Below are 22,753 nucleotides of genomic sequence, written 5' to 3'. Positions count from 1 at the left end.
AGGCTGTAAATTAGTAGGTTATTAGTAACTGGAGAGCAGTTTCATGTGTTAGGATCAAGAAAAACAGCTATAGTTTCTGTCATCTTAGCATTGCATCAGTCAGTGGAAAGGACATTTTCACATAATGGTGTAGCCTTATGAGCCCTATTACCAGTAGTAGGGTGTTCATCGTGACTTTCCTCTGTGTGGCAGTTGTTCTCTGAAGTATACTTCTGATACACTGGGAGAAAGCAGTGATAGTCTTGCACTGCACTGATGCATTCTCATGCTTTTAATAGGATGGAATCATGTTAGGATACAGGTGGCAGAAGTTACCAAAACCAGAGATTTTAGCCAAACCATACAGCAGAAGTCTGAACCAAACTGTCCTTAGTTGTCCAATTTTAAACAAAACTGTATTCAAGTGCTTTTTAAAGTAGTCATAATTACAAATAGTAACAATACAAAAATAAATTAGTTTAAATGAATCAAATCTGAATTATTTAGTATTTGCCTTTGGTTTTTTGTTTTTACCTTTATATATTCCTTTTTTTTTTTAAAGGCACATTCTCCCCTACCCCAACCCACCCTCCCACTTACAGAAGTAATTCAAGTTCATTACAGTGAACTTGGAGGATACAGGACGATACAAAGTGAAAAATAAAAATTACCTGAAATCACCTAGATTCTCACTGTTTATATTTTTACACACTTTTTTCAATTTCTTATTTTTCTAAGCTTGTTTCTCTTGTTGAGTGTATATATGTGTGCATATGTAATAAAATAGGAATTTTTATGCATATATTATTTTATATCATACCTGTTTTATCAACATTATATTGTGAATACATTATCATATCATTAAATATAAATTTTATGTTCTTATTTATCAACCATTCTCCATATATCAGGAGTGTTTATTGTTCATAATTTTTTATAACTCTGATGAGTAAAACTTAGATAAGTTTTGTAAGTAAAACTTTGTACACGTTCCTGGCTCTTAAAATAGATTCCCGGGAATTTGGATATGAGGTCAAAACTTATGAATTAAAAATTTTAAATTCAGGTTGATAGTTTGCTTTCCATAATATTTGTGCTTATCTGTGCTTTTATCAACAATGTAAGATCTTATACATTTCTCTCCACTCTTGCCAGCTTTGTTAATTTATTGCTGTGTGATGCAGGAAATTATGTTCAATTATTTTAGCATGTTTTGTATTATACAGTCATTCCATATGGAAGACATTATTGTAGGAATTGGGGGATGCAGCAGGGAACAGAATGCCTGACTTCCTTGAAGTTTCATGGAGTTAGATAAGAAGTCAGATAAATAATGAAAATACAAAGTATGTTACTAGTGATACGGAGAACAGAAAAGCAGGAGAAGGGGTAGCATATTTTGTGGTAGGGTGGTAGAAATTAAAGGGAAGAGGCCTCACTGAGAATGTGACTTCTGAGTTAAGACCTGTAGGAGGGGAAGAGGTGGGCCACTTGGAATCCACAGGAAGAGCAGTGTAGGCAGAGGGAATGAGGGAATGCCTGTGTGGACAGTCTGACACCTGAGAATGGTGTCATTTAATAAGAAACCACCACAAAATTTAGTGGCTTTAAACAACAATGATTTATTGGTGTTTCCAATCCTGGGGACAGCTAGGCAGATCTGGGCTCACTCACATCAGTCCTGCAGGTTGGGTAGGCACTTCTGCTCACGACGTTAGCTTGGGGACAGGACTTGCTCACATGTTTGAAGGTTGGCTGCCTATAACCTGGGTCACCTGACTCTTCTGTCTTACCCTCCATCCTTCAGCCTCAGGCTTGCCCACAGTTCTTCTCATGGCAACAGGGGAGGGCTCCGGGAGAGCAAAGGGGAGGCTGTAGCTCCATTGGAGGCCTTGGTGCATAACTGCCAAGCCATCACCATTTCCACTGTATTTTGTCAATCACAATAAGTCACCAGGTTAATACAAATTCAGGTGGGGGAGAAATAGGCTTGTGTTAGCACCTCTTGATGGGAGGATCTGGAAAGTCACCTTAAAAAGGAGTATAGGGCTTTCCTGGTGGCGCAGTGGTTGAGAGTCCGCCTGCCGATGCAGGGGACGCGGGTTCGTGCCCCGGTCCGGGAGGATCCCGCATGCCGCGGAGCGGCTGGGCCCATGAACCATGGCTGCTGAGCCTGCGCGTCCGGAGCCTGTGCTCCACAACGGGAGAGGCCACAACAGTGAGAGGCCCGCGTACCGCAAAAAAAAAAAAAAAAAAAAAGGAGTATAGATGGAGGGGGAAAATAATTATGGATAATTTTGCAAACCGTCTGCCACAGGTATGAGGGGGAAGCTTATTAGGGGGAGAGTGGTTAGAAAGTTAACGGAGGGTAGATCTTGTAGGGCCTTTGTAGGTAATACTAATGATTTACTCTCAGTGAGATGGGAAGCCGTTGGGCAGTATTGAGCAGAGGATTGGTCTACGCTGTCTTATCAGCATTCTAGCTTGAAAGATGGTAAGAAAGAGCAAGATTCAGGATACATTCTGCAAGAAGCGTCTATAGAACTTGCTGACAAACCAGTTATGAAGAGGAAAAAAGAAGCATCAGGGATGAGTCTAAGGATTTTGGCCTGAACAACTAGAGAAGATGGATTTTTCGTTTAATGAGATTTGCAAGACTGTAAGGGGGACAGCGTTGGTGGGGAAAGGAGCAGAGATTCAGTGATGCATGTGTGGAGTTTGAGGTGTTTGTTTTATATCTAATGTTGAGTAGAATGTTCAATCCCTGAGTCTGGAGTTGAGGGAACTTATAAGCTTCAGAGCCATCAGTATACAGAGGGCATTTAAGGCCAAACGACTTGGTAAGATAACCTACTAGTAAGTGCAGACAGAAGAAAGAGGTCCAGGGGCTGAGCTGCGGGCACTCCAGTGTTAAATCCAAGTGAAGTGTAAGAACTATCATGTAGACAGAGAAGGAGTAACCAGTGACTTACAGGGAAAACCAGGAAACCATAGTTCTTAAATCAAATGAAGAAAGGGGATCAAGGAATAGAGAGCAATCAGTTCTGTTACGTGCTTCTGATGGATAAAGTAACATGGGAGAATTGATCATTAGATTTAGCAATATAGCAATATGGAAGCTTTGAAGCTTGAAAATGTAAAAGCTGTATATACACATACATACCTATATAATGATGATAAATTATACATACACACACATTAACACATTTAAATTCCTTCTCTTTGTATCATATCTTTGATTTCTCCTATTTGATTTTATTTCTATTTGAATCAACTGTTGGTGTCAACTTTATTTGAACAGGGATGGTCACCCTTTGTCTTTTATATTTCTTCTAAATGTTTTCCATAATATGCTTTTTACATTTGTTAATACTCATCTTCTAATGATTTTACAATTTCAAGGTGACCTATACCTAAGCCATTATCATCAGATTATCAATTCTTTCCGATTCCTGTAAGACAGAAATCATTACTAAGTGCTATAGAGAAATTCCTGAGCTCTAGTCCCTGTCTTTTAGGGTAATGGTTCACATATTCATGTATAATGGATAGAAGCAGCAAGGTAAAAACAGAAATTTGCAAGGATAGGAAATGCAGTATTTACTTTAGCAGGTCAGCATATGCCTTAAATTCTTTTGTCATTTTCTTAAATAAGGTTTAATTCCTGCTATGAGGGAAGCTGTGGGGGAAAAGGAAGAATAAGAATTAAAAACACTATACTAGCAGAATGGTTAGCTAGGCAGCTTATTATGCTTGGCTTTGGAAAATGTGGGAGGAACAGACAACCTATTAGTGACCCTAATGGCATTTATCACTAACTGTATTTATTGAATTCTGTGTATCATGTCTCCACTGAATCACAGAGAGAAGCATAAAGCAAATAAATTACACAAAGTAAATCACTCTCAGTGAGCTAGCCTTTTATATTAAGGTGAAGAATTGGCATTAACCCGTATATATGCTTTGGGGCTCTTTCATGTTTGTAAATAAGACAAGATGAAGCCTTCCACTCTGCATTATATCAAGCTTAGCATGATTCCCCTCAATATACATAGCATTTTCTGGCATTACCCTGCACCCCTACCACTACTGCCTTCTAGGAAAATAATCCTGTAGCTTACTTTCTATTCAAATAACCTCTCTCATTCCTTTCCTCTCCTCACCACTTTTGGAAAATAAGTAATTACAGAAAAGGGCAGGAGGGGAAAGTGACCTAATACTAAGAGCCAGAGGAAATATTTAATTGTACAACTTTTATTGCATTTAGTGTGCAAAGCCCTGTTCTGAAGCTAAAAGAGGTACTAAGTCATTCTCCCGTGTTTTAAAGATGGTAACATCGCCAGCCACATGTGAATACAGGTGACTGAAAGACACATCAGCTGTCATCTAAGAAATGAGGAAGTGACTTCGTGGAGTATATACACATGCTTTTCCTTCATTTCCTAACTTTTCTTTCACCTCTTCCGACTTTTTTTCTTTTCATTGCCTGAATGCGGGCATTATGTTTCTCTCTCATCCTCTTGTCATGATCTCACTCGTTTATCACTTTTCATGCAGAATCACCTGTTACCAAGCCTTGGCTTCCCTTTCTCTGACTGGCCGGCTCCCCTAGTCTGGCAAGTCTGTGTTCTTCTGTTGCATTCTGTGATTGACGGAGTGTCAGTGATTCTCTTCTATAATATCCATGCTTAGATTTTGAACTGTTTGGATCTGTAACTTTGGTATCTGCAGCGTGGCACACATTGTATATATTTAATAAATCTTTGATAAATTAAGTATCCCATGTATGGAAGATTCACGAGTATATCATTTTACCTCTGACCTCTCCTCAGCGCTCTCTCTGCATTTACAACTTTCAGCTGAGCTTGGGCACTGAAATATTCTGTAATCTCAAACTCCAACTGTCTAAAACTCTAGTTCTTATTATTTTGTCTTAACCAGTGGTATTAAGATGAAATCAAATTTCTGAGACTTAAATATTGATTTTAGTCTTTCAAAATTAAAATTGTTTCCTGTTTATGGAGAATGTTGAGAGGGAAGTTTCAAAAGATGGATTGAACCATTTTATAGATGCCTTAATGACTAGTCAGTCTCAGGAATAGATGTTCCTCAAATGTGGTGCCTTGTTAGAAGAGTTTCACACTAAATCATGGTACTCACCACGTGCATAGTTGGGCAGCACTTAGCGTTGTATAAATCGTGACCCAGTCTCTCTATCTCTTATCCAAAAACCTCATTTCCATCCTAAAACTTGATAATGAGTCTTTTAAGAATAGCATCTTGCAGGAATGACGGAAGTGAATAAAATGACAAGACGCTATGTGCTTGAGTGTAGTTTATATTATAAATTTTGTTTTCTGGAAACCCACTGTATAAATATGATTTAGTAGAAAAACTGTCTTTTCACAAAACCTATTGTTTAGGTCTTGACACATCATTCACCTCAGAGGAAACTTGCTAGGTTATATGCAATATATAAAAAAATTTTTTAATGACTTGTTTATTGTCTTTGATGTGTATTATGTGACTCAGTATGTGCAGGCTCTGGTCTCCATATTTTTAGTGCAAATATTGTATAAATTTTACTTCTGTCATTCTCATTTCTTAGTGTTTTCATCTTTCTTCAACTCTTTGTGGAGCAAAGGAAACAGTACGTTTTGGGCATAGAGTTGATATTAAATTTTAAAACTACTTCTCTTCTGAAATCTTTCTACCTTAGATTTTGCTGTTGAATTTATTATTTTTTTTCTTCTTTATATCTCGTCCTTCTTTGGTGCCAGCTCGACAGGTCATTAATTAAACATGTAAACTGGTTCTCTGGAATGGAAATAGTCTCACTCCCGAAACGACCGGTTGGTTATGTAGTGTTACCTGAGCTTTGAAAATCTAGCAAAGCCACAAGGGAGGACGCAAGTTATCCTTCTGTGTAGAGAAAAATCCATTCCCATGTGTCCTGAAAGCCACCGACAACACATTTCACCACCTGCATCTATAACATTAAACTGCCAGCATTGGGAGGCAGTAAAATGATTTCTGAAGTAGCATCTGATATATGCTTGGTACAGTTGTAGTAGCATCTTACCAAATGTTATATTAAATATTAAGCTTTTTGATTAAATATGTGATTTATAAAATTGCTGTTAAATTATTACTTTAAAGAATAATGTTCACTGTAACACTTTGGGTCTTGATACACAGTTGAAATGATACATTTGTCAATGAGAAAATTATTTTCTAAAATGTATATTTTTCAAAATTTGAGGTGCACCTAAACTATAAAATATTATAAAATTAAATTGGTTATATTTGCATTATGTATATATAAATACATGTTAAATATAATACATAATTATATAAGTTAGTGGGGCAATTAAGCTAGTGTGACTTATAAGTAGGATAAAATATATTTAGAAAAATTGAAATCCACAAGCTACTTTAATGACATATGATTGATTTTTAAGTAATAACAATTTCATTCTGTATATAAATGGAGATTTTAAAGTCTCAAATAGCTTATTCTCTAGTGATCATACTTCATTCCAGGAAGTACTGATTACAGTTGATGATTTTGAGCAAGTGAGAAAAGAAAGAATATTGTGTGTCATGGAACATACCTTGTATGATGTCAGTCCCGTTACATCTATTAAGTCTTATTTTTGGCCCATAGCAGGAGTTGGCAAACTATAGCTTGCAGGTCAGCTGCCTAGAAGTAAAGTTTTATTGGAACACAGCAGTGCCCGTTGTTTTCCTACTTTCTACAGCTGCTTCCTTGCTATCGTGACAGAGTTAAGTAGTTGAGACAGAGACGTTATAGCCCACAGAAGCTAAAATACTGACTGGGTCTTTAAGAAACAAATTTGTTGACCCCTGGCCTAGAATATGGTCTGTTTTGAAGAATATTCCATGTGCAGTTGAAAAAGAATGTCCATACCTGCTGTTGTTGGCTGGAGTGTTCTATAAATACAAGCATACCTCAGAGATACTGTGAGTTTGGTTCCAGACCACTGCAATAAAGCAAATGTTGTAATAAAGCAAGTCACATGGATTTCTTAGTTTCCCAGTGCATATAAAAATTATGTTTACACATACTGTAGTCTATTAAGTGCACAATAGCCTTATGTCTTAAACTACAATGTATATATCTTAAATTAAAAATTTTTTTTGCTAAAAGATGCTAGCCATCATCTAAGCCTTCAGTGACTCATCATCTTTTTGCTGGTGGGGGTTCTTGCCTCAGTGGTGACGGCTGCTGACCGCGGAGGGTGGTGGATGCTGAACGTTGGCATGGCTGTGGCCATTTCTTAAAATAAGACAGCCATGAAGTTTGCCACATCAACAGACTCTTCCTTTCATGAATGACTTCTCTGTAGCATGCAGTGCTGTTCGATAGCATTTTACCCACAGTAGAACATCTTGCAAAATTGGAGTCAATCCTCTCAAACCCTGCCACTGCTTTATCAACTAAGTTTATGTAAATTCTAAATCCTTTATTATCATTTCAACAGTGTTCATAGCATCCTCACCAGGAGTGAGGCTTTCTAGAGCTCTCTTTCTCTGTATGGTTCCATTTTCTGCATTTTCAGGCTCTTCACCTTTCCTTAAAATTAATCTTGGTCTCCTCAAGTTAGGGAGGCCGCAGGTCTCTTGAGTTTTCCCTCATTGTGCTCTGAGATAGAAATTGCCTTCAGAAAGAAAGCTGAGGAATAATAGGGGCTCATCTTATTTGTTTCCCTTTTTTTTAACAGCAGCTGTCCTGAGCTGCCTGCTTTCCACTGTCTGAATACCATTGTTTAGCATATTTTGTCTGATTTTCCAAGTTGTTACAGTGAGAGGTAATTCCCATAGCATGGGCAGTAGTAGCTGTCTATATATTTTAACTTTTTACTGATTCATAAAATATGCATTGTTTATTTTGAGTTAGAGTGCTCAGTTACAGAACTGAATTATTCATTTGTTTGTTTCCTGCCTAGAATGAAATATGCTTTCACGAAGCCTCATATGATTTCATAATTGTGCCTCTTTTTACCACTTCTCTATTCATTAAAATAAATCATAAACCTAGAAGCATAAGCAGAGCACACCTAAGGATTGATAGCTTATGGTATGGAGTAACTTGGTACTCACACTGCTGCTTGATTACCATGCACCTCTGGTTGGATATACAAGTAGGGCAGATTTCAAATAAGGGCCAAGATTTTGTGAGAAGTTAAGTTGCCTATTCTAATGGAAGTGTAGCAAGAAAATTTTCCTATGCCAGGCACAGCAATCCTTCAACTCAGAGAACACTTACATTAGCCTACAGTTGGGCAAAATCATCTAACACAAAGTCTATTTTATAATAAAGTGTTGAATGTCTCACGTAATTTATTGAGTACTGTACTGAAAATGAAAAAGAGAATTATCGTGTGTCAGTCGTGTACCCTTGTGATCCTGTGGCTGCCGAGCATCTCCAAGAGAGTATGTCATATCACTAGCTTAGGAAGAGATTAAAATTCAAAATTTGAGGTGTGATTTCTACTAAATGCTTATTGCTTTCACACCACTTAAAGTCAAAAAATCTTAAATTGAACCATTGTAAGTCAGGGCCCGTCTGTATTAAATATCTTTGATACCTTTATTAGGGACTTAGTAAAATAACCTGATTGTATCTATAAACACAGTCAAAATGTGGTACCATTTTTACTTATTGTATTTTAGATCAGCCTTGATTTTTTCCTGCCTATTAATTAAGTATGCAGTTTTGCAGAGAATATTAGCTCAAACCTTTGAATGATCAATTCCTGTTTCTTTACATTGGATACCATTATTTTTTTCTTGTATCTGGAGCCATATTCTTTCTCAACAATGTTCTCAAAATTTCTCCTCCTAACATATTCCTTTAATCAAGATCCTATCCTTTATTTAATTTTTTTTTAATTTTTTAAATTTTTTTTTTTTGCTGTACGCGGGCCTTTCACTGTTGTGGCCTCTCCCGTTGCGGAGCACAGGCTCCAGACGCGCAGGCTCAGCGGCCATGGCTCACAGGCCTAGCCGCTCTGCGGCATGTGGAATCTTCCCGGACCGGGGCATGAACCCGTGTCCCCTGCATCGGCAGGTGGACTCTCAACCACTGCACCACCAGGGAAGCCCCTATCCTTTATTTAGCAATGAGCACAAATCCTTCTTTCCTTTGCCTCAGTGATACTTTTCTAATATATACAGGTTGACCAAATTAACACTGATTAATAAAATCAGGAGGAGAATAATGCAGTTATATAGAGAACTTTCTCCATAAGAAACTCTTACTCCATTTCGTAAATGCATGTGTCTGGGAGGCTGTAGACACAGCTGTTAGAGAATAAAGACGGTGCTGCCTGGGTGTGAAATTTGGTTCTAGCTCTTATTAGCCTTCTAACCTCGGGCAAGTTACTTAGCTTCTCTAGTAATAACTTTGACTTTAACTGAATGGCTTAAATCCTGCTTGCTGTGTGCCGGGCATTTTCTAAGTCCTTTACATGTATTAACTCTTAATCCTCACAACCACTCCACATTATCCTCATTTTACATAAGACGAAATGAGGCTCAGAGAAGTGAAATAATTTGGACAAGCTAAGAATTAGGGAGCAGGCCTAGTAAGAAGTGCATATTGAAGGTTTCTTTCCTTGTTCTTTTCCACTTCCCCCTTCCCCTTCCTTCCCTCTCCTGGCCCTTTTCTTCCCTTTTTACCATTTTTTCTACTTCCTCCTCTCCACTCTTTCCCTCCTCTCCCCTCACTCTTCTTCCTTCCTCTTTTTGTCCTCTCTTCCTTCCCCCGCCCCTCTTCCTTTTTCTCCTTTTCCCTCCTCCTCCCACTTCTCCTCCTTTCATCCCCTCACCCCTCCTGCTTCTCCTCCTCTGCCTTTTCACTTATTACATTATTGTCACCATCTGTGTACTTGGTGCTTTGGGGAATACCAAGATCAATCGGAGATCTCCTGCTCCAAGAACTTGGTCTAGAAGAAGCTAAAAGACATTTACGAAAATTGCTTAAAATGAAATGGAAAGTAAGAGATTCACTGCTGTGGAAGTTGGAAGGGAGCGGTTGTATCTTCTTTGGGAGCAAAGAAGGCTCTGTGGTCAGAAAATGTCTTAGGAAAGACAGTCATTGTGTGGTAACACACCATGGTTAAGTATGTCTTCTATATGTGTCAACCTTTCTCTCAGTTATTACATGTGATGGATCCTTAGCTCATGAATTACTCTCAACTCTTCTTGATCTCTTATGTTGTCATTAGTGAGTAGCAAGTGCAGTAATATTTAAAATATAAATACCAAAGAGTCTATGCCATTTTTGTGGAGTTTGTAACGCCTTTTAATACTAACGAGTCAGTGCTGGTAGACTGAGGATACCAAGAAGAGGTCCACTGGTGTGACGTACATCAGTCACAGAAGTAGACAGAAATGTGATCACTGGTGACACAAATCCATTTACTCTTCATCAGTTGCTATGTGCAGTCAGTCTCCAAACAGTTTTGAAAATTATCTTCTGTGTACACTGTCTTTTTTGTGTGTGTGTGTGATACGCGGGCTTCTCACTGTTGTGGCCTCTCCTGTTGCGGAGCGCAGGCTCAGTGGCGATGGCTCATGGGCCCAGCCGCTCCACGGCATGTGGGATCCTCCCAGACCGGGGCATGAACCCGTGTCCCCTGCATCGGCAGGCGGACTCTCAACCACTGTGCCACCAGGGAAGCCCTACACTGTCTTTTATATCATAATATAGTTCCTCTACATCTGTGAAGTGTCATCCCCAATAAGTACCTCTTCAGAATGCCCAGGTGCCTAGGCAACAGGTGCCTCAGAAAATGTTAGGTGGGCTTTTAATTGCAATGTCCAAAAGCACATTTCAGGAAGATTCAAAAACTAGTGTATTATATCAGGAAATGTTATAATTATTTTAGTTATTTCAGCATGTATACCAGGTATATTTTTGCTATGAGTCTTTTTAGAAATAAGCATCCTCATTCATTTTAAAAGCCTCTATGTTATACTGGAGAAAATTATATTAAAAATTTACTGAAGTTGGTTATCTTTTATTTATATAATTTTGTTTTCCTGTTAATATTTTACATGAATATATAAGTGAATTTACATGATTGCTTTCCTTCATTAATTGCAGAGTAAGAAAAATATCTAATACTCTTTAAGATGATATATCCTAGGGGATAGATGTTCAGCTGACTACGTTTATCAGCTTTTATTTTTCATGTTATTTATTGTCAAAAAATGTAGTATTTGGAAACTGCCAAACTGATTCTTGATATTTGAGGTGCTAAAATTTGTGGAGGAACATAGAGTAGGTCTTATTAGGAAGTCACGTGATTTGGACTGCACAGAACCAGAGTCCTAAGTTAAAATGACTGCTTTACATGGTGAAGTACTGGCCAAACTCACTTGACACACAAAACTCGCTTGACTTCTTAGTTCAGTTCCTTTAAAAGGATAATGGAGGTATTGGAGGAATGGTTTCTTTTATCCTTTCCAGCAATGTCTCAATCCCTTTAAGTTGCTATAACAGAATACCATAGACTGGATGGTTTATAAACAACAAACACTTACTTCTCCCAGTTCTGGAGGCTGGGAAGTTCTAGGTCAGAGTCTGTCTTCTTGCTGTCTTCTTGCTTTGTCCTCATGTGATGGAAGGGGGGAGAGCTTTCTGGGGTTTCTCTTATAAGGGCACTCATCTATTCATGAGGGCTCCACCCTCTTGAACTAATCACCTCCTAATTTAGGTGTTAGGGTTTCAACATATGAATTTGAATTTTGCAGGGACATAAACATTCAGACCATAAGAAGCATGAATATTCTGTGATCCTTATGCGTTTTAACTTGTGTATGGTTTAATGGTGGTAAGTGGAGGCATTTGAAAGAAAGTTTGAAAATGAATTAATTTTTGCAACAGGAAGAAAAAAAAGAGGTGTGAATTAATAGTCTATCTTTAGTCCTAATTAAGATATAAGGGAGTTACCAAAATAGGTATAAAATGAAATTTTGAAATTCATAGATACTATGGTAGGGACGTTTTGAGGAGACAAGTTTGTAGGAAGATGTTGAAACCAGGCAAGGTGATTTAGAAACCTATTTTACTTCCCAGTTTTGCCTTATTCTGAGAGAACTGTTGTTTTTTGCACATGGCTGATGTTCAGTGAATGTTTCTGAAATCAATTGATTGAAAATTTTAATAAGTAACTATCATTGTTTAATGAAAAGACAAAACTATGCAGTTTATATGGTACAGAACTCTGTGGTAGAATTTTCTCTTAACCATTTAGTCCTAAGAAGATGTATAGATCAAAGAAGAGTTGGTCCAACATAGACTAGTTAGAGTTGACCTAAGAAGTACTATTTACAATTGGGTTAAGAAATTAAAAACATTGTAGAATAGAACAAGGTTAGTAATGGGTTTTTAAATACTCTTCCTTATTAATTTTATCCTGAATGTGTACACAAGAAGCTCTGAGTCAGAGTTCTTATTGCCTCTAATAAAAGTTAGATGAAACAAGTATTAAATATTTAACTTTCATGGAATCCTATCAGCCTCCTCTTGGATATGAAGGCCTTCCTTGCCTTTTGCACCACTTCCAGTTATATTTTGATATTGCATCAATTCCTGTGCTCTAGTTTTTATCCCTTGGCTCATGCAATGATAGGTCGATGGTCCTGTGCTAATAGCTGCATACTCCATGTGTGAAAGACAAGGAAATAGGATATTTTCCCTTAACTTATTAAGTGGGAGGTGGCAGCTCTGCTTCTCCCCTCTTGAAAGAGTCTCTGGTGGAAATTTTATGGGCCTGTATCTTAACCCCAACCGACTTAACAATTTATATCAGTAAAATCTCTCCAGGAGCCACATAGCTCCGTGTGTCTTAGCTTTTATGACCTAGAGATGTCTCTAGGTTCTGGGGCTTTATCTGTTTTGACATATCATGCCCAGCAGTAATATTCAGTCTCCCTTTAACTAGGAACCTGGTTCCTTATGTAACAATTTGGCCATCTTGAGAAGACATATAGAAGTTATATTATGATTCTGAATCAGGACAATTAGGTAAAAAGCTAGATCTAATTTTTATGGTATATGAAGAGCAGAATATTTCTGGAAGACAGGAAAGCAACTATTCTCGTCTTTATATCATAGGTACTTCGGAAGCTCAGAAAGCAAGAGCGTTTGGCAAGAGCTCTGAGAAGTCCAGGGAAGTTTTATTTCTCCACAGTTAGGTGTTTTCAGTGGGAAGAAATTCTACCAGGTCATGTCAATGTTTTATGTAAAAAATAGTAAAGGATGGCTTATGTAGATACAGTAAGGTAGGTTTTCCAAAATGAGTTCTGAAAAAATATAAATGGTAGGGAAGAGAAATAAGGTAACAGTGATATAATTAGAAACATGCATTTGGGGGAATTCTCTCTATTTAGTAACCGTGACCTTTGTGGTCTTGCAGACCTATCTAGAAGATTCCTATTTCTATAAATATGTCAGTAGGATATTTAGAAAATGTTTTTGGACTGACTCCTGCTCTACAAAGAATGCCTAATCCTCATCATCATTTGTTCAGTTCAAATCTGCTGGAAGTTTTGAACTGTTATAAGGGTAAAATACTATCAAAGTTTGTATATATTTGTAGAAGGTACTATGCAAAGACTATGAGTCTTTGTGATAGGGTTTTGAATTGAGAGCTTTTTTTAAACCAATAATCTTCTTTAATCTTTATATTTTAAAAATAAATAAATTTATTTATTTATTTATTTATTTATCTTTGGCCACGTTGGGTCTTCATTGCTGAGCGCAGGCTTTCTCTAGCTGCGGCGAGTGGGGCTACTCTTCTTTGCGGTGTGCAGGTTTCTCATTGTGGTGGCTTCTCTTGTTGCAGAGCATGGGCTCTAGGCACGTGGGCTCAGTAGCTGTGGCTCGTGGGCTCTAGAGTGCAGGCTCAGTAGTTGTGGCGCACGGGCTTAGTTGCTCCACGGCACGTGGGATCTTCCCGGACCAGGGCTCAAACCCACGTCCCCTGCATTGGCAGGTGGATTCTTAACCACTGCGACACCAGGGAAGCCCCTTTATATGTTTTTTTAAACAAGATAAATATTGTGAGATAAGTGAGACTAAGTTGACGCCTTAGTTGGATACATGGAGTTGCCCTCAATCGTACTGTATAGAAACTAAGTGTATAAGACATAACATCCCATTCACTCTGAAAATAGGCTCTTTCTCTTTTTCCTTTTGAGTACATTAGCTCTCTCTCTGGTCCTTATAATCATAGTTTTAAAGGTTAGCAACGAAGTAGCCTTAAATAGTTGACTTACCTGAAACTCTTTCTTTCAGCTTTCTGCCTGAATTCATCAGTGGAGACTTTGATTCTATTAGACCTGAAGTTAGAGAATACTACGCTGTTAAGGTAAACCATTAACACTTCTATATTTAAGGTCTTTCTCATATGATTGCTTTCCCTATGTTTTTTCCCTGGTTTTCTGGGTGTATGTGTAGGGATTGAGAAACTCATTGTTTGGTTACTTTGTTACTTAATAAGTTTTTTCCTAGCAATTGTCATACACATTCAAATGGAAATTTAGAACATGACAAGTGGGAACACAATCTTGGAATTTCTATGACCATCAGTTAAACATTAATGCTTAGTCTTTTAAGCATGGATATTTTAAATGAGTTTATAGTTTTTATGCCTCATTAAAAATATACTATGTTGTCTACATCCTCATTAATTATGTATTTTTCACACATCATTTTAAATTTCATTTAATGAATGTATTGTATTTTACTTAACCGATTCCCAATTGATGTACTTTAAATGTTGTCCATTTTATTGTAAATGAAAAGCGTCTTTGTAAATGAATTTTTATAAAAATCCCTAATTGTGTGTGCCTAGAATTTTAGAACCAGTTATTTTTTTTAATATTAGTTTTCTTGAAACTATTACTGAAATAATAGTGTTATTCAGAACAGAACTACTCTGTTCTGAATAACACTATTCATTACAGCTTGAAATTAATAATAATGTACAGCTTATTAAGGTGTTCATTTTGTCACTATTGTGCACATCTTCCAAAGATCCTTGCCACTTAAGAACATACAAATGATCTAATTGCGAATGATAAAAGACACAGGAGTGTCTTATACTAATTAATAATTCAAGCTTTCACTGGCTTTAGAGGACAATGCAGGGTTTTTAAAATGAAAATTATAGCCTCAGCAGTTCTTCTACCCACAACACCATCATCTGTGTTATTCTGAACTGGCATTAGTAAATTGTGCATTTTTTAAAGGAACAGCAGTTATTGAAAGAAACTTTAAATTCTTTTATAAGGCTCTGGGATGGATGAGATAAATTCATAAAGAAGAAAGAGGAAAACTTTTGTAGGAAGGAAGGAGGGAGGGGGAGGCAGGGGAGGATAGAAGGAAAGAAGGGAAAAGGAAAAAGAAAAGAAAGAGAAAAAAGGGAAACATGAATCTAGGTGAGGAAGCAAGGTGACCGAGGTTATAAAGTGTAGGCTGTTGTGATGGAAATTCTGGGGCCAGCAGTGAATGCAGATCTGTGCACACCCCATCTACCCACCAGCTGATCAGCCTTTCCATCAGCAAATGAAGACTGCTCCCACGTCAGTGTTTGATATTCATGCTCAATTACTTTAACAATGGCATGTTTCTATTCATTCCCCGCAGTCTCACTTCTCATTAACTCCATACCTCAACCTCCTTGGGATGGAAAGCCCTCAGCCTTGCTTACAATGCAGAGTCTTGCAAATTCATAGACATTAATCATATTTTCGGGAGCAGAAGAAACAGCAGGAGAGGCAGGGACAAACAGACTCAGAAACCAGTTGAAGATCTGGCCCGATGTGACTCTTCTCTCCCTCTCTTGAATGCTGCCAGCTTGCCAAGACTGCAGGTGTCAATCTGACAGGATGAGGAAATAGCAGGAAAGCATGGGAAGCCAGCTTTTTTTTGTTTCTGAATGGCTCAGGGGTGAAGGAAAATTTTGAGTTAATACCTTTAGATGAATTTCTCTTATATTTCCTGCTTCACTTTTGATTGTAACCTCCAAAGCTAACTTCTATTTGTTAAGATTTTGTTTGAAAAATAAGATTAACCGAATCTTCTAATTGCGTGCTTCTAAGTTGATATAGTACAATCTAGGTTGTTTTTTTTTCATGTATCAATGAGAACTCACTGCTTTTGAACTCTTTGGATCTGTTCTTAGAGGGCATCAGTGATGTCTTGTATAAGCTAATGTGCCCTGTAGAGCACATGGCGAATGTTTGGCTGCAGTTTTAATAATGATGGTAATGACAACAAGTTAATGCAGCATTACACACAATTCATATAAGCCGTTATCTCCACCTTAAGCAATCTTTAAGCTGCTCTGTTACAATTGAAAGGAGGTTATTTCCACTGAAAGTGGAAATTACACTTTTTTCCCACCTGGTTTGGATCACCAATGAAGCTGAAACTGAGGCTCTATTGAAGAAAGTAAAATAAGGAAGAAATTTAAAATGCTGAAGTTTTGTTAAAATCATAAAGTCGATTCGTAGCCAACATTGGTTCATACGACTTTTTTCCCCCAATAGATATATCATTGACTTATAGGAAAAATCCAGGTTTATGTGACTATACGCGACTTTTACTTGGTTTGCCTGCTTAATTTCTGAAAATGCACAAATATCAAGTAGTTGGTTTGTCAGCTTTTAAACAGAATATACCCTAGTTCTTGCCATCTGTATTCGTTAGTTATTACTGTGTAACAAATTGTCCTAAAATTTAGCAGCTTAAAACAGCAAACAGTTCTTCTCTTGCACAGGGACTCCGAGTAAGAAATACGAGAGTCACTTAATAGGGCGGTAGTGGCTCAAGGTTTCTCACGAGGTTATAATGTAACCTGGTTTTTCCGTCATCTCAAGGCACCCCTGGGGCTACAGAAATTTCTTCCAAGAGTATTCCTGTGGTTCTTGGTTGGTTTTACTGGCTGTTACTTCTTACTGGCTCTTGGTTGGAGACATCAGTTCCTGGCCATTGCGCTGCTCACAGCATGGCAGGCTGCTTTCTGGGGAAAGAGGGAGGGAAAAGAAAACATGTATGCAAGACAGCCAGCCCAAGACAGAAATAGTGGTCCTTTTTTTTTTTTTTTTTTGCGGTACGCGGACCTCTCACTGTTGTGGCCTCTCCCGTTGCAGAGCACAGGCTCCGGACGCGCGGGCCCAGTGGCCGTGGCTCACAGGCCCAGCTGCTCCGCAGCATGTGGGATCTTCCCGGACCAGGGCATGAACCCATGTCCCCTGCATCAGCAGGCGGACTCTCAACCACTGCGCCACCAGGGAAGCCCAGTAGTGGTCTTTTTTATAACCTAATTTCATCAGTGATATATCACCTTACTATCTCTTCTGCCAGTTGTTATTAGTCACAAAGACCAACCCTGGTACAGTGTGGGATCAGGCTACACAAGGGTGTCAATGTCAGGAGACAGGGATCATTGGTAACCATGTGGCGGCTGGCTGCCAAGCTATCTGACCTGGTACTGAGGAAACTGGATTGTTAGGCAATGAGAAAGATGTTTTAATATCATCATAATGCGTTCTTGGTCTTTAATTAGCAATATGTAAGAGGAAAGAAGAAAACGTAGCCATTAGCGATTTTGCTTCGATTAGGTCTCTGTATGCATAACCTGCTTCAAGTTAGGTTACATACCAACCACCTAATCACTAGTCTTTATGTCTACAGCCCTTAGTTATTTATTCCTCTGGGTTTTGGACAAGAAGAGAGACAAGCTCTGGTCTACCGCTTAATTCCATATGGTCCACAGGATATGAACCAAGATATACAATTTATACCTCTTGTTAGTTAACGTGCAGCAGTTTGAAAACTGCATATTTTACAGAGCAATGATGTACCATTGGATTCATGCCAAAGACGTAATTTGAAATTTCAGTTGAAGGACAGTGTGACTTGTAACTATCAATGTATTTTTCCATGCTGATAGCTCCATGTAACCTGTTTTAATATTAAACATATAGATACAATAAACATTGATTATATGTAGTTATAGTCCAACTACTTGTGATCCACTTCCTTGATGCATATGGTATGCCATTCTTTTTTTTTTAACGAGAAATAGTTTATTTTATGACTTTTATACATTGTCTTAATTTTAAAAATATTTAATATTTTCATGTTATTTATTCTTCTTAACTTATAAAGAATATATTTTTAATTTTTTAACATCTTTATTGGAGTATAATTGCTTTACAATGGAATGTTAATTTCTGCTTTATAACAAAGTGAATCAGCTATACATATACATATATCCCCATATCCCCTCCCTCTTGCATCTTGCTCCCACCCTCCCTATCCCACTCCTCTAGGTGGTCACAAAGTGCTGAGCTGATCTCCCTGTGCTATGTGGCTGCTTCCCACTAGCTGCTTTACATTTGGTAATGTATATATGTCCATGCCACTCTCTCACTTTGTCCCAGCTTACCCTTCCCCCTCCCTGTGTCCTCAAGTCCATTCTCTATGTCTGTGTCTTTATTCCTGTCCTTCCCCTAGGTTCTTCAGAACCTTTTTTTTTTTTTTTAGATTCCATATATATGTGTTAGCATATGGTATTTGTTTTTCTCTTTCTGACATCACTCTGTATGACACACTCTAGGTCCATCCGCCTCACTACAAATAACTCAATTTTGTTTCTTTTTATGGCTGAGTAATAGTCTATTGTTATATATGTGCCACATCTTCTTTATCCATTCATATGTCGATGGACACTTAGGTTGCTTCCATGTCCTGGCTATTGTAAATAGAGATGCAATGAACATTGTGGTACATGACTCTTTTTGAATTATGGTTTTCTCAGGGTATATGCCCAGTAGTGGGATTCCTGGGTCGTATGGTAGTTCTATTTTTAGTTTTTTAAGGAACCTCCATACTGTTCTCCATAGTGGCTGTATCAACTGACATTCCCACCAACAGTGCAAGAGGGTTCCCTTTTCTCCACACCCTCTCCAGCATTTACTGTTTGTAGATTTTTTGATGATGGCCATTCTGACCAGTGTGAGGTGATACCTCATTGTAGTTTTGATTTGCATTTCTCTAATGATCAGTGATGTTGAGCATCCTTTCACGTGTTTGTTGGCAATCTGTATATCTTCTTTGGAGAAATGTCTATTTAGGTCTTTGGCCCATTTTTGGATTGGGGTATTTGTTTTTTTGATATTGAGCTGCATGAGCTGCTTGTAAACTTTGGAGATTAATCCTTTGTCCTTTTGGGCATTAATCTCCTTTTAACCTTTTGGAGATTAATCGTTTGCAAATATTTTCTCCCATCCTGAGGGTTGTGTTTTTGTCCTGTTTATGGTTTCCTTTGCTGTGCAAAAGCTTTTAAGTTTCATAGGTCCCATTTGTTTATTTTTGTTTTTATTTCCATTTCTCTAGGAGGTGGGTCAAAAAGGATCTTGCTGTGATTTATGTCATAGAGTGTTCTGCCTATGTTTTCCTCTAAGAGTTTTATAGTGTCTGGCCTTACATTTAGGTCTTTAATCCATGTTGAGTTTATTTTTGTGTATGGTGTTAGGCAGTGTTCTCATTTCATTCTTTTACATGTAGCTGTCCAGTTTTCCCAGCACCACTTATTGAAGAGGCTGTCTTTTCTGCATTGTATATTCTGCCTCCTTTATCAAAAATAAGGTGACCATATGTGCGTGGGTTTAACTCTGGGCTTTCTATCCTGTTCCATTGATCTATCTTTCTGGTTTTGTGCCACTACCATACTGTCTTGATGACTGGAGCTTTGTAGTACAGTCTGAAGTCTGGGAGCCTGCTTCCTCCAGCTCTGTTTTTCTTTCTCAAGATTCCTTTGGCTATTCGGGGTCTTTTGTGTTTCCATACAGATTGTGAAATTTTTTGTTCTAGTTGTGTGGAAAATGCCACTGGTAGTTTGATAAGGATTGCATTGAATCTGCAGATTGCTTTGAGTAGTATAGTCATTTTCACAATGTTGATTCTTCCAATCCAAGAACATGGTATATCTGTCCATCTGTTGGTATCATCTTTAATTTCTTTCATCAGTGTCTTATAATTTTCTGCACACAGGTCTTTTGTCTCCTTAGGTAGGTTTATTCCTAGGTATTTTATTCTTTTTGTTGCAATGGTAAATGGGAGTGTTTCCTTAATTTCTCTTTCAGATTTTTCATTATTAGTGTGTGGGAATGCAAGAGATTTCTGTGCATTAATTTTGTATCCTGCAACTTTACCAAATTCATTGATTAGCTCTAGCAGTTTTCTGGTAGCATCTTTTGGATTCTGTATGTATAGTATCATGTCATCTCCAAACAGTGACAGCTTTACTTCTTCTTTTCCAGTTTGGAATCCTTTTATGTCTTTTCCTTCTCTGATTGCTGTGGCTAAAACTTCCAAAACTATGTTGAATAATAGTGGTGAGAGTGGGCAAACTTGTCTTGTTCCTGATCTTAGTGGAAATGGTTTCAGTTCTTCACCATTGAGAATGATGTTGGCTGTGGGTTTGTCATATATGGCCTTTATTATATTGAGGTAAGTTCCCTCTATGCCTACTTTCTGGAGGGTTTTTATTATAAATGGATGTTGAATTTTTTCAAAAGCTTTTTCTGCATCTATTGAGAGGATCATGTGGTTTTTCTCCTTCAATTTGTTACTGTGGTGTATCACATTGATTGATTTGCATATTTTGAAGAATCCTTGCATTCTTGGGATAAACCCCACTTGATCATGGTGTATGATCCTTTTAATGTGCTGTTGGATTCTGTTTGCTAATATTTTGTTGAGGATTTTTGCATCTATGTTCATCAGTGATATTGGCCTGTAGTTTTCTTTCTTTGTGACTTCTTTGTCTGGTTTTAGTATCAGAACCAAATGATGGTGATGGTGGCCTCATTGAATGAGTTTGGGAGTGTTCCTCCCTCTGCTATATTTTGGAAGAGTTTGAGAAGGATAGGTGTAGCTCTTCTCCAAATGTTTGGTAGAATTCGCCTGTGAAGCCCTCTGGTCCTGGGCTTTTGTTTGTTTGAAGATTTTTAATCCCAGTCTCAATTTCAGTGCTTGTGATTGGTCTGTTGATATTTTGTTTCTTCCTGGTTCAGTCTTGGAAGGTTGTGGTTTTCTAAGAATTTGTCCATTTCTTCCAGGTTGTCCATTTTATTGGTGGTATGCCATTCTTAATTTATTCCGTAAAGCCTCCTTTTCAGATAGCTGTGACATCTTCGTGTTTCCCCTTTTGCCCATTTGTCTTAGTTCGTCTCTTCCTGGTTCACTCATATTAACTCAGAATGAGGAATGTCTCCTACAGATTTTCTCCTTGATATTTTATTTTCCTTTATATTTTTCACTATCTGAGTCAGTCAGTGCTTCTTTGATTCAAGGTTAAAGTCACCTATTTCAGTCTTTTTAGTTATTCTGTCAGTCATGCCCACATGTGTTTCAGTTTCCTGAGACCTTTGAAGAAACTGTAGTATCTCGTGTAACTTCTGATATTCTTTTACTGTTGCATATAGCCTTTGGGGTTTTTACTGGACATAGGAAGGGGGTTTTAAAGAATGCTTCCTTATGCTTAAGAGGTTAAGGAATTAGTTGCAGTATTTAATTAATGCCTTAGAAAGTCACCAAAAAAGAGGTTTTTCCATAAGTGTAATTGTGTAGGATATAAGATAGCAATATGTTGTAAATATACTGATAAAAATGTAAAATAATTTAAAATATTATAAAAATTAAACAGTGTTATTAAGCCCAATTTTATGATGTGGAAACTGAAGCTCATAAAGCTTAAATGACTTAAGGAAAATGGTAGAACTAGCTAGAGACAGCTCTTGTATCAATGTCCATGTTTTCTATAAAAGTTTTTTATTAAAACTGGGACTCAGTTACTACTACTGCTCTTAAACAGATTACATCTTTGGTCTATTGGACAGGACAGTTGTTTTTTGCACAACGTATTTAGCATCCCTGGGAATGAATGCCAGTATCACCAACAATGTGATAATGGTCAGTGTGAGAACCAAACACTCTCCCTTCACATTTCCATCATGTCACTCCCTTTCACCTGCATTTCTGGGGTGGCAAGAGTAGAACTGCAGTAGTTGGGCCAGACCAAGAATGACCAAACCAACTGGTAGATTATTACATTACATAAAATCTATTTATAGGACATGGAATTGAGCCAAGGTAGAACATTGAAGAACCAAGGTGATTTGGTAACAGAAAGATAGCAAGGGCATGGGTAGGCTGTAAGTATAAGAACGTCGTCTTTGTGCTATGACAAAAATGAGTCTTTTGGCATTCCGAAAACTGTTGCCATCAACACAAGGCCATGTTCTCGACAGGGTGGTGAAAACTACCCTCGTCATAAGTCAGAAATAGACCTCTAGATCTTAGTTCTGATATTATCTTCTCTGTTAATTCTTCCAGATCCTGGAAGAACACGGTATGGTATCCTAACGATGGTCAAGAGTATTGGAACATGGTGTGGGCCAAAGACCCTGTTAGCCGTGCAGTTACAAAGATAAGACTTGGTTGAAGAGATACAGTGAACCCCAGTATAAATGATGAGTGAGACTTGCAGTAACATTGAGTTGATGCTAGGCCACTAATTTTCTATTAGAGACATAACAAGATTATTCTAGGCCAGCTGGTAATTCTACAGCACTGTAAACTGCAAGAGTGGAGACAGAGATCCAGGCAGACTATTGTCTCCTTGTTCTTTCATTGTATCTTTTTCAGAATTGGGAAAGATAA

At 37.9% G+C, this 22,753-nt stretch overlaps 1 protein-coding gene across 1 annotated transcript in view; it reads left to right on the top strand.

Annotated features, from left to right (window-relative positions):
- The window catches only part of TPK1 (thiamin pyrophosphokinase 1), a gene marked incomplete at both ends in the record, with an annotated part of 342,964 nt that overhangs the window by 140,120 nt on the left and 180,091 nt on the right, over window positions 1-22,753 (top strand). The window contains one exon of the mRNA XM_079711871.1: window positions 14,312-14,384. Coding sequence (XP_079567997.1) covers window positions 14,312-14,384 — 73 coding nt within the window. The remainder of the gene's footprint in view (window positions 1-14,311; window positions 14,385-22,753) is intronic.

Source organism: Hyperoodon ampullatus (genome assembly GCF_949752795.1).
Source record: "Hyperoodon ampullatus genome assembly, chromosome: 9".
Lineage (NCBI taxonomy): Eukaryota > Metazoa > Chordata > Mammalia > Artiodactyla > Ziphiidae > Hyperoodon > Hyperoodon ampullatus.
Note: the sequence above shows the minus strand (reverse complement) of the source record. Positions and strands in the feature narration are given on the sequence as shown.